The sequence below is a fragment of the Rhipicephalus microplus genome, chromosome 3 (assembly GCF_043290135.1).
Source record: "Rhipicephalus microplus isolate Deutch F79 chromosome 3, USDA_Rmic, whole genome shotgun sequence".
In the NCBI taxonomy this organism is placed as follows: domain Eukaryota; kingdom Metazoa; phylum Arthropoda; class Arachnida; order Ixodida; family Ixodidae; genus Rhipicephalus; species Rhipicephalus microplus.
This window is the reverse complement of record NC_134702.1, coordinates 33,091,218-33,103,765: the sequence shown is the minus strand read 5'-3', so window position 1 is coordinate 33,103,765 and position 12,548 is coordinate 33,091,218. Positions and strand designations below refer to the sequence as shown.

Genomic DNA, 12,548 nt, shown 5'->3' with positions numbered 1-12,548 from the left:
GCACGTTCTGATTGAAGTAATGTGAATGCCATTGGCCAACCAGCCAATGTTATCGACCACCCCTAAAGTCTATGTTTATTGAAAGAAATGACAAGCATTGTTTGTGGTTAGCTACCCTGAAAGCACTTGACACAGAAAAGACTGGACATCACGTAGCCTTACAGAAGCTAAGTTCACGACGCATGTTTGACATATGATTCTTGTACTAGCAGAACATTGAAATGGGGGTCAGCGGTTAATTAGTATTCAAGAATTTAGCAGGCATAATGACAGTTGCATTTTAGACATATATGTCATCAAACATAAAACTGATTTCACTACTAGATTTAAGCATATGTTTAGTTATAATTTGTGAAGGGCGGCATACTGGTCTGTTTTTGCATGGCTCCATCCTGGCACACTTGTTATTAAGCATGTTCTACAGCACATTTCACTAAACTTCGTGTGACTATCTGTGAATGATAATGTTGAATGATGCCAATTTGGTCAGTCTGGCCGGAGTATTTATAAATCTCTAAGCTACAAAAACCTTTCAAGACCCTTACCGATATGACTTGCATTTTGCAGCTGCCATTCTCATTCACATTTCATGAAAAAAAAAAAAAAAAACCACAACATTCTATCTGTTGCTACATTCATCGAACTACGGTATTCAACATGAGCTATTTCCCAGCTTTGCGCATACTTCCATGGGAGAATAATATGTGTCAATCGCATCAAGAAAGCAGAGAACGCTCCTGATGTTCGAATACCTGTTTGGTTGCGAGTGATCAGTCTTATTTTCTTATAGGCCAGAGACACAGAGCGTGCTCCGACCTCCGTGAATGTATTGACCCAGTGTAATGCACTGCAGAAAGTGTGGCAACGAAATCCACCTTCTAGGTTTTCTCATGCTTGCATTGATTGCTTCCTGTGTTATGTTATAAAACCGATGCCGAATTTAAGGAAAACTGCATCAGAGAATATGATTTGACTGCATTGAGGAGCCTCCAATAGCTTTTAACAGCTTTTTCTGTGGTTAAGATTAGGGCGATCTTGCATAGAGATTTGACGTGAAGAACATGTGTATAATCAGCGTAAAAATTTTCGCATGCCAAAATGGTACTGAAAAATGTGGAATCCCTGAACAGTCTGCATGTTAACAGCAAGACCATACTTCATTGTGCCGTTTACATTTACCAGTATGGGCTGGAAACTAGAACCTCGGCTTGAAAAAAATAAGCACCACTTTTTTTTTCTAATCTAACACTCGCTGTACAGCTCGTATTGCTCAATCTGGTCCCTTGCAATAAGATAAGCTTACAATAAGCATAGTTATACCCTCAAAGATAAGCTTGCAAATAAACATAGTTATACACACTGAAGTTGTGGACTTGTCAATGCTGACCAAATAAAGTGGTACATGTAAAGGTATAACAAAACAGTACTCATGAGCCTGTACTATTGAATACTTTAATTTATGGACAGAAAACGGCACCAGTGTAGGCATACATGATTTGTGTAAATGCGTTAGAGCCCTGAGTGTGAGGGTTCGGCATAATGGTGGCAACGAGTGCTGTGTAGGCAACCAAGCAAACTTGGGGGTGGAGATATGCCTGACCAGAATGGTCAAGACACAACCCAAGGCTAAAGGACTTCAGAACAGGAATTAGCGTAACCTGAATTGCCTAGGGTCGTGTATTAAGCATTTTAATCAAGCATGACCAAGCTAACCCAACAACATGTTTAGACAAATGAAGATATGGCATGATTTGTCAAGGAAATACTCGGCAATGCCTTGCTGATTTCAAAAGCCAGCGGCCCACTCCTCTCACTTAAGAAGCTTGCTCATAACTATGCGTGCTGCAATACCAGAGATATGCACACACCATAGTCGCAGCACAGCTCTCATCTGTCATCGTCGTGCATCGGCACAGACACAGTGAAATCGTGGATCCACATTTTGTGCTCACCTCTTAGGTGCTTTTCACTTGCAATGTCTCTGAAATAACACCACATACTCCTGCGATTGTCTTTCTAGCTTCACTGCAGTTAAAAACTACAAGATTTGAACGACAGTTGCTTAAAACCAGTTTCAAGAGATGGAACTGGTTCCATCTCTTGTACAAGTTCAAGAACTAGTTCACCTCAACTGGCAACTTATGCATGCAGAACATACAAAAAAGCAAGCTCAAGTGAACTGAATAGGATTTAGGCACAAGGACAAAGTCTGCATTCATAAAAAGTTGCAGTTTTATACTTGGTAATAAAGTGGCCACCTCACAAAAGGCACACATGTTGACCAGGATTGAGTTATAAGTAAATGGCACTGCTTTCTTCATCACGATTGTGGTACGACCACCTTTTGCACAACTGTTGAGCACCTGATCAAAACATGCACGCTCTTCAAACTGTCAATGTTTGGCCTGCAATCTTCTTTATGGCTCATAGTTGAAACCTAAATTGCATGAAGCAGGTTAGTTGCGCTTCCTTTGATGACACTGAAGAACCCGAAGAACAAAAAAGCAGGAAAAGCTTTGTAGTATTCACGAGTATAATAATCTCTCTGATGAACAGTTTGGACTTATAAATTTTAAGATGGTACATGGAGTGCCAACAGAAAGATTGATCTCCTGAGCTTATTTTGACCTAAGTGCTTACCAAGTATTTCTGTTTCATTCGTTCTCTCGGCAACGCCGCTCATTGTGCGCATGTTTGTGGATGGCAAAATGCATGCGACTGAAAACCATGAAAATCTCTCGGACATCACAGCATTCGACGCAACAGATCAGACTACAATTGCACACCTCGTACCTGCAACAAAGGTAACAAGGGCCACTCACAGCACAGTCCACACCAGACGTCGGGACAGTAAGGCCCTGGTAGTTAAACACGCACGCCATTCTACAAGCTGCTGATTAGGTGGCTACACCTTGCTCTGAAGCCTTACTTGTAGATCAGACCTAGCTAACAAAAAGAAGACAATGGCTGCATTAACGAAGTGCAAGAAACAAGTACAAAATTCTCTGCCGGGACATGGTGTGAGATCTCTAGCTTCGCAGTCATGTTTACTGTATATTAAGCAACTTCTTGACGGCCAGCACCACGTGAGCTTCCGTTGGCACTGCTTCGTTCTCGAGAGTGGCGGCGTAGGGCATCGGTACGTCAGCTCCCGTCACGCGAATCACGGGGGCGTCGAGGTAGTCGAACGCGGGACTTTCGATGATGCTGGCGCAGATCTCGGCCCCGACTCCGAAGTGAGGCCAACCGTTCTCGACCGTGATGAGCCGGTTGGTCTTCATGACGGACGCCTGGATAGCCTCTGCGTCCAAGGGCCGGATGCTACGGAGGTTGAGCACCTCACACTCGACTCCCTGAGTGGCGAGCTGCTTGGCGGCGTCCAGACACACGCCTACAGCCTTGGAGTGCGACACTAGAGTGACGTGCTGACCGGGCCTCTCGATCTTGGCTTTGCCGATGGGCACCAGAAAGTCCTTACTCTTCACCTCGTCGGACACTTCGAACGCGTGTCCGTACATGAGCTCGTTCTCGAGGAACACGACCGGATCGGGATCTCGGATGGCGGACTTGAGAAGACCCTTGCAATCCTCGGCGCTGTACGGCGAGATGACTTTGAGGCCCGGGCAGTGGCCGTACCAGGCCGCGTAGCACTGCGAGTGCTGGGCGGCTACTCCGGCCGCGTTTCCGTTGGGTCCTCTGAACACGATTGGAGCCGCGATGTGGCCGGCCGACATGTAGAACGTCTTGCCGGCCGAGTTGATCACCTGATCGATGGCTTGCATGGCGAAATTGAACGTCATGAACTCGCAGATGGGCCTGAGGCCGGCGAATGCGGCGCCCACCGCGATTCCGGCGAAGCCCATCTCAGTGATGGGCGTGTCGATAACGCGTTTGTCGCCGTACTTCTTCCACAGGCCTCGGCTCACCTTGTATGCACCGTCGTACTGGGCGACTTCTTCGCCGATCAGGAAAACCCGCTCGTCTCGCTCCATCTCTTCGTCCATGGCCGAGTTGAGGGCATCGCGGACGGTGAGCTGTGCACCTAAAGCACGCGTTGTGCACAGCGATCGACGTCCGGATTTCAGAGCTTGCAGGTTCAGCTTGAAGCTGACACCTTTGAGGACGGTGCGCATCGAAGCCATGTCGATGAACTTTTGAGTGATCCGACAGGGGGTGATCGAAACCAAGGTCGGCGTGAGGACGTGAATCGCGCGGTCACACCGGCACTAGCGGTCACTTCGCACCTCGGGATTTGCTCGCCGAAGCTTGCCGCCCGACGATGCGCCCTATGATTCACAATAACTTAAGCAAGCCATTCTAAGTTAAAATAACGTGACTGGCTATTCGAATGTGAACTTGCGACGGCGAACTTGCGACCAGTCCAGCTAGGATTTCCTACTAGCAGATCGCATGGCAATACACTTCGGTGTGCTTTCGCCAACTTACGCAGCGCGGCGCGCGATGCGCTTTATGTTTTTAAAACTTGCCCGCAGAGGTCAGCACCTCCAAAGTTTCTGTCAATACGCGCAAAATTTGATTTTCATTTTCAGTGAAGTATTTTTTTCTGCCAGGAGCTGAGTTTGTTTACCTCGCCCAAGCATCGTGCTAACGCAATTTATAGTTTATTGACATCAACGATGCTTGTAAGCCCAGATGAGTGTATCCAACTACTGCAGATATCGACACAGCGAAAAGATACCGCGAAGAATAGAATAATGAAAGGTAGTCCGGGATCGCTGCATAATATTCGTTAAGCACCTACCATTAGCCGCTGTCATTAGGCATCACATCAGAGACGATGGTACTAGCCGCTAAGCCTATCATACTTCCTGGAAAGGGGGGGGGGGGGTCAATATTAATGTGTGTTCGTGCGTGCGTTTGAATGTGTGCGTGCAGATATACGCAAGCAAAATTGAAAAGTTTAGGAGAGAAAAGCAGAGGCTGAACCCCCCCCCCCCCCCCGGCTATGCCCCTGCTTACTAGCGTCCCAAGTCAACGGCGTGAAACCACAACAAAAGGGAATGTTTTGAGAGTATCATGGCTTTAGTCTTGGCACTCAATATGCTCGATGTAGCCATCAAGAATGCAATAAAGAACGCTAGGGAGTAAAACGGTGCCAAGAGACCGGCGGCCACGTTGCAGTGGTGTTTTTCCAAGAGGCCAAATTATTACAAAATATTACTGGGAAAACAAAAAAGATGTAGGTATCATATTTTCTACGGTGAAGGCTTGTGAACTTCACCTCGCGCTAACCAAGAAAATTTTGTTCCGCGTTCCGCGGAATAGAACCACGTTCCGCGGACGATGGTAACTAAACACACACATACACTTTAATTAGGCAGTTCTCAGAACGTGTCACTCTTAAAGCGCAAGCCATCAAGAAGCGTGACAACGCGGTTAGCGTTCTACAATCAGGATGGTCTAGACCACTGTCTCATAATTATTCTGTTGTGACACGAGAGAGAGAGAGAACGTCCCGCCGCGGTGGTCTAGTGGCTAAGGTGCTCGGCTGCTGACCCGCAGGTCGCGGGATGAAATCCCGGCTGTGGTGGCTGCATTTTCGATGGAGGCGAAAATGCTGTTGGCCCGTGTGCCCAGACTCAGGTGCATGTTAAAGAACCCCTGGTTGTCGAAACTTCCAACGCCCTCCACTACGGTGTCTCTCATAAATATAATGTGATATCAGGGCGTTAAGCCCATCATATCAATCAAGCAATCAATCAATCGAAAGACAGAAAACAAAAATAAACATGCCCCAGTCTGGATCCACTAATAAAAAAAAGCAAGGCCTAGCCGTCAAACAGGCTTAGAATTTTCAAATGTTCGAGTAGTGCATTCATGATGTCTGGGGAAGAGTTCACTTCTCCAGCGTAGCAGGTCTTAGGTTTATAGGTATATACGTGCTTGAGGCTCTCGCCCCTGGCTGCACGACCACCTGGACATTCCCAAAGAACGTGAGCGCTCTCCGGGAAGCCACCACAGGCCTCGCAGGCGGGAGAACCGTCCTTGCCTTGTATGTAGTGCTGAGTGTGGAATATATGAAAAACTTATTTTAAAGTATTGATTAATGGGTGGAGTCTCTGATCCGTCCTGGACAGTGCCGCCTCCCACCATTCGCAACTGAAATCCTCAGACTTGTCTGTTTTGGATGTATTGCTCTGGCAATCCCAAGCCATATGATAAAGTGTAGCTATATTAGTGTTGCATAACCTGCATGTGGGTGAGGGGTACTTGTGTCATTAAAGAGTGAGTTTCGGTCTGCCTCGAGTTTTGTCATGTAGTGAGGAGTTGAGATGCGCAACAACCGCAGGGTTTATCCCGATCTATCACCACGACAAAGGGCGAATGTGAAGTCAACTTAATGTGTTCGAGAGAGTTATATTGATAGGTGAGTGGTAGGGAGTGAATTCACCAAGATTTTTCATTTTTTTCCCTTACGTCTGCATTTTGTTGAAGCAGAATCTGCATAAATGTAAGTAGTAGGGTAGCATATTGGCGCATCAAGCTGTATGCTAATTCATCGAAGATGAAAGGTTGCATTACGCAGTCATGGTTCACTAGAAATTATAGATGTAACTTTGTAAAACACACAGTATTGAGCCGTATTCCAGTATACTATAATGACGTACTAGGGCATCATCTCAAGCCAACACTAAAGCAGTATACTTTAGAGGAAGACTAACCCTCTGCACTTGCTACAAATTGTTTGAAAATGGTAACATTATCGAAGATTACTTTAATGTTATCAATTACACTTGGCCCCGCCGCGGTGGTCTAGTGGCTAGGTACTCGGCTGTTGACCCGCAGGTCACGGGATCGAATCCCGGCTGCGGCGGCTGCATTTACGATGGAGGCGGAAATGTTGTAGGCCCATGTGCTCAGATTTGGGTGCACGTTAAAGAACCCCAGGTGGTCGAAATTTCCGGAGCCCTCCACTACGACGTCTCTCATAATCTCATAATCATATAGTGGTTTTGGAACGTTAAACCAGACATATCCATATATCTATCAATTACACATGCGTTGCTTTCCTTATAACATAATTATTATCAAAATATAGTGAAAGCATTAAGCTAGTCTCACTTCAGTATTTCACCGTATTATTTGCAGTGGTTTATGCGTTTATTTGTTTTTACTAAAGAATGGTCTGTCTTTTTTATGTCATATGTCGTGATTTCTTGGTGAAGACATTAACAACCACGCTCCAGGTGGGGCCCCTGAAAAGGTAAGGGGATCATCGCTATCAAGCCGTCGTTTCGTCAAACTTCTTTCAGAGCGCAACGAGAAGAGCGGAATGATTAGGAAAGAAGGCAGAAATTTCTTTCGGGTAGGGTGGCACCTCCTTGACTTCAGGGATGGGGGGGGGGGGGGGGCACGTTCTCGGTGTGCCACCCTTTCGCTACGCCACTGAAACATAACACTCGGGCAGTGGTGTAGTCAGACCGGGGGGGGGGGGATAGAAGGCTCAGCTTTGACTCCCCCCTCCCCTGGCTTACTCGGGTTCTTGTCAATCTCGTTTACATAATGAAACAGCCTATATTGAGTTACGGGAAATCAAGAGGCATTTGTGACAGACTCCGGCGCATCTATTTCGCGTAATGCACACTGAGTAGGTACCATGGTTTTCTTACTGGGAGGGGGCACTTGCAACAAGTGAGTTCCTTCAGGGGGCAGGAAAGTGGGGTAACTAATGCGTTGTGTTTTGACTCTGTTTCCTCTTGAAGGACAGACAAAAACAAGGGAAAGGGGAGCTCCAGCCCCCACCCCCCCCCCTCTCCTAGTGTTACAATGATGCCCATGCTCGATGGCTACCAGTAGAGTAGCCAGAAATTCTTTTTGACTGGTGGGTTTCACCAAATTTCATGTATGTTCGTGCATGCGTTTGTGTAAATGTGTGTATATGCAAATACAAAATAAAAAAAAATGTGGAGGGGAGGGGGGAATGTCACATGTAGATGTGGCAGGCTAAGTGGTGCAGTCTTTGTCCCACACAAAAAGGGACTTGGATAACCATATAACATTTTAAACTGTTTCGTGAGCCCAGTGCCGGCAACCAACACTTTGAAGTGGAAATGATCGCAACAGCTAGCGCACTTTTCGAGTGCATACAGTACTGCGTTGCAAAAGTGGGGCAGCAGCCGTGCAAAGAATAGAGCCGCGGTTATTGTCCGAGCCGTGCAGACGCGTTTCAAGGTTGTTTTTTTTTTTTTTTTGCAAGCGGATAAGGACAGCGATCACGACAGCTTCGGATGCGAAGCAGGTGTTCGTGCCCCCGAGGCGAATTCCCGCTTCTACCACTGAGCGGCGCGTCCACCCGGCAGTGCGCAGTTCCAGGGTTTCGGCTCCACGCGATGCGCAAGAGAGAGAGAAGGAAAGAGACAATCACTCTCCTCCTTTTGTCCTTCGGGAGAGCGCAGGCCAGCGCTGCCAAGCGCGCGGCACTCCTCAACGCCACGACGTTTGCCGCTGGCGGTGCCTGCTGGGCGACGCTTGGCGTGTGTGTGAGTTGTGCGTGCGTGCGTGCGGGCTTTGGCGCGTGTGCGGTCGTCGCCGGGCTGCGCGAGTAGCGGCGGCGCGGACCCTTCCACAGACAGCGCAAAACCCTCGCTTCGAAGACGACGTGCGTGCGCGCGTGCTAGAACGCGAAGGAGTGTCGTGGTCGCCCTTCGTCGGGATGCTGGTGTGCGTTAAGTGCGAACTTTGCTAAAGGAAAGAAGAAAAGTGGAACAAAAACTTCGCTGTTTCCTCGCTTCCACTCCCTTCCTCGACTTCACTACTTTCTGCTGCCTGGATTTACGGCGGTCCGTTGCGGCGCTCCGAAAAGTGGAGCAGCCCTCCGTGGTCGTCGGATGCTTGCAAACACGGTCAGTAAACTGTTCTTTCTTGCACCGGTAATGTGTCATCGCGTTTTTTGTTCTTCCTATCCGCGTCTACTCCCGCTCTCAAAGACTTTGCCAGTGTCGCATCGCGCGTTGCCGCGAATAGACACCACCGCGGTTGCCGGCAGCTGTCCGCTGCGCGACAACCAGACGACGTCCCCGGTAGCGACGTGTACGCACTTTTCTCTTGCGAGTTCCCGTCTTGGTGACGAAAAGGACAACGGATGCCCTGTGTAAATGTATACCGGAACACTCGCTTCCTTCAGGCGCAGCCTCCTGCTTCACAGGCGATCTCTGTGTACTGTAAAATTTTTAAAAGGCATCGTGCTGTTTCTGTTCTCGTCGAACTTGCGATCGTTTGAATTGTTCCGAAATGCTTGTTGTCTCGGATGACGGAAAAGTCCGTGAATGACATTCGTTCACGGCTTGTGTGGTTTGGTCGACGTGACGAATCCTGAACTTAATTGATGATGCACATGGTTGACACAGTGTTCAAAGACGAAAGTACAGACGAACTGGTGTAGCCTGAACAACTGATCGAACTGTTATAGCCTGTTAATGTGGATGAGTATATGGTTCATAAATAGCTTATTAAATAGTGGCCACTAGCTACAAGCCACCCTAGTTATATTCGCACTCTTTGCGGCGTGACGGGCTACGGTAACCGCCCCCTATACCGACGAAACTACTCCAACAAAACCGCCGTAACTTGCCACTTTTTGGTTGACGTTTCTATCCTCAGCCCGAAGGTTCACACAGACTTGAGTTTGCTTCGCAGTGTAAAATCTGATGTACTGTACATACGACTAGCCATGCGTTCTTACACGGTCTTCGATCTAATACGCTCTTGGACGCTTTAGACGAAAGTAAGAGGAGCACTGTGCGGTAACATTTGCTTGTTCGTTTCCTTATACTCTTCGGTAGGGAGCTCGACCAACTTTGAGCAGTTCCTTCCACTACCGCTTATAAGGTCGCATATGACCTATGATGTGCGATCCATTCATACTTGGAGCAATCGAAATGTGTTAGTCTCTTTCGATGTATAGGTGACGTACCCACTACAGCGGTTTCGCTTCTTATCCCTTTGCTCGGTGACCTTGTGGGGCGTTGCGCAATCTTTCCAGAAAGAACTCTAACGTGGCAACTCTAACCAGCAAGCTTAAATGGCACCGTGGTTCCACGACGGGGCATCGATACCGTGCACAGCTGTGCTTCCCGCTGTTCTATTCGCGAACAATGGTTGTGGCCGTCTCCTGTAGTTTTTAGCTTGAAGTTATGTAGGCGACTGGACGTCGTGTCTTGTGGGAAGTGCTAATACCATAGAAGTTTGTTCAAGGCAGTGATCGTTTCGTAAGAAAATCCTGTGTTCCAGACATACGCAGCTTCGAATTTGACTTGTTTGCTGCTGTTGGGTTGACGCAAGTTTTTAATTGCTCGTTTTAGTGGAGGAGGGGTGCTGTTGCTCCAAGACGGAAAGCGGTTATGTACCTGTGTTTGCGTGCGGGATAGCTTCACCTCTTCTAGAGCTGATCATACCAACACATGAATTTCTAAGTTTGATTTGCGTGGATATTTTTTCGATACATTAGTGCTGTTACGTAAGCGCTTTTTGTACGTTTAGAGCTTAGCACGCGTGCCTCGGTACGAAAGCGTACCGGAAGCGCATTGCGATTCCTTGCCGTGTAATAGTTGAACTCGGATGACGGCGGCACATTAACGCTCATGGTCTACATAGTTAAACGCTGGGCTATACTCTCAAGCCCACACTGCGACTCACGCACCAACAGCACCGTTCAGGCCAACCGCCCACGCTAGTCAAATATTTTTCACGTTTCACTCATTTTATCTACTCGCGTTTGGGCTTGTGCGCACAGCGCGGTTCATCAAAGCGGATTAACGCAGTTGATCCGGAGTTTGCGCGGGTGTCACGAGCTTGATTCTAAGCCGTCCGTGATATATCGACCAAGTTACTGGCCACAATTTCCCGAGTGGAAGTGGGAACGTTATTTGTCGAGTGGTGTTGAAGACTGCTTCTTTACTTTTTTCTTGTGTCCTTTTGGGTTTTAGCGATTGCAGTGACGTATATAACTGTCACTACCGCCTGCGCCTTGACATCTACGATACAGCTGTAGAGGCCACTTGATTTAAGACGAGTCTGTCTGGGGGGATTTCGTGTGCACTGTTTCCAAGGCGTGAGCGATGTTGAGTGGTGTATTTTGCCTTGCACGACTGCTTCCATCGATGCGTCCGTCGCAGAAGTGCGCGAAACACTCCGCACGACGAACTGGCTGTTAGTGGCAACCCTAACAACGCTCTCTTCGCCCGCGAAATGGTTATTGCGTGAGCGATGACGAGCATGTTAGGGTGATTGTTTATGACCGTGGCTCAGACTGACGAAAATAGCTGGCGGTGGTGTCGATGACCGCCGCTATCACTCCACTCTTCCCTTCCGTGTAACACCTGGAATCTCGTGGGTATCCCCGATGTGTTGAAAATATGTCGCGGTAATTGTCCCTCCGTCTCTAAAGCTCGGTTAATCAAATACCCAGTCGGCCGTGTGAAGGCTACTTGCAATGTCTTAAGTGGACACTAAAGAGAGAAGTGATTTTTAGCGTATTGAAAAAAGCACAATTTCACCGATACTGAAAATACCACTCTTGCTGCAAGAAGGCGCTTGATATAGGCGAGGAAACGCATGAAAATAACATGCAGGTGCCGACGCCACCTTCAAGTTCCCGTACCAAATGCCGTGACGTCATAGATTTTGATGGTGTCTAGTATAGGTCACACGTAGTTCCTAATCGGTAAAACTGAAGTGCATTGCCCTCCGAGAAGGCCGTAGACCTAGTTTCAAAAAATTTGGTCGTGCACATTACAATGTCGCCGAAATTTTGGTGCGGCGGCATCTAAAAACGAAACATTTCTCTTGTTTTTTTTAACGACGTTTGAGTTCTGAGAGTGCAGTTTATCAGTCCAAATCGATTCATTGTCTTACTTTAGTGTTCCATTATAATTATTCCTACAGGGCGTCTGACTGCGTCCCATCCTGCGAGGCACTGGATTAAACTGTTTAACACGTGCCCGAGCGAATCAGTGAGAAGTGAGTGAGGGTCATTGTTGAAGTCAGTTACAGACGTGGAAGAGGTGAAGACAAATGCGATTCAAGAGACGCCGAAGCACAACAATCGTCGGCTATGTGAGGCCAGGCTAAGCCCTCCTGCAGCAACATCACAACCAACGCCATCACCTTTGTCTTATCATCAAAGCCTTATTTACATAGCCTAGCAATCAATCACCAGAATATCCAGACAATGGATCCAAAAATTTCGCGTCAGCGCCAAGTATATCGATTTATTGGAAGCGACTCATCTGATTTTGGGCGTCAATCCAAATTATAAAATATTCAAGCCTTATTTTTTTAGGCTTACACTGTGTGATTGAAGAGCTGTTGCTAGCGATATATAGAGCTTGCGTGTTTGACGTCATCGGAAACAAGAAAATCAAGCAGTGCCGCGAGTGCTCTGGGTGATAAGTTTTTCTTGAGCACCTTGCATATGTTGAACTATATGCAAACGTCAAGCACCCTGCATATGTAGACCCATATGTAAACGTGTATCCATTTGCAGTAGCATGCCAGAACCGGCGGCGACTTCATACGGGCTTATCTCT

General features: G+C 47.5%; 2 protein-coding genes across 7 annotated transcripts in view; one reads left to right on the top strand and one right to left on the bottom strand.

The window, feature by feature from the left end:
• Positions 1-2,515: 2,515 nt before the first annotated feature.
• Pdhb (Pyruvate dehydrogenase E1 beta subunit) lies at positions 2,516-4,392 on the bottom strand. The gene has a single exon (XM_037428226.2). The coding sequence runs from the start codon at positions 4,140-4,142 to the stop codon at positions 3,048-3,050; it is 1,095 nt and encodes a 364-aa protein (XP_037284123.2). The 5' UTR covers positions 4,143-4,392; the 3' UTR covers positions 2,516-3,047.
• A 4,024-nt stretch (positions 4,393-8,416) lies between these two features.
• The window catches only part of LOC119176890 (uncharacterized), a 326,865-nt gene continuing 322,733 nt past the window's right edge, over positions 8,417-12,548 (top strand). For all 6 annotated transcript variants that reach the window (XM_037428242.2, XM_037428235.2, XM_075889209.1 and 3 more), the window contains exon 1: positions 8,417-8,864. The gene's annotated coding sequence lies outside the window, so the exon portion shown is untranslated. The remainder of the gene's footprint in view (positions 8,865-12,548) is intronic.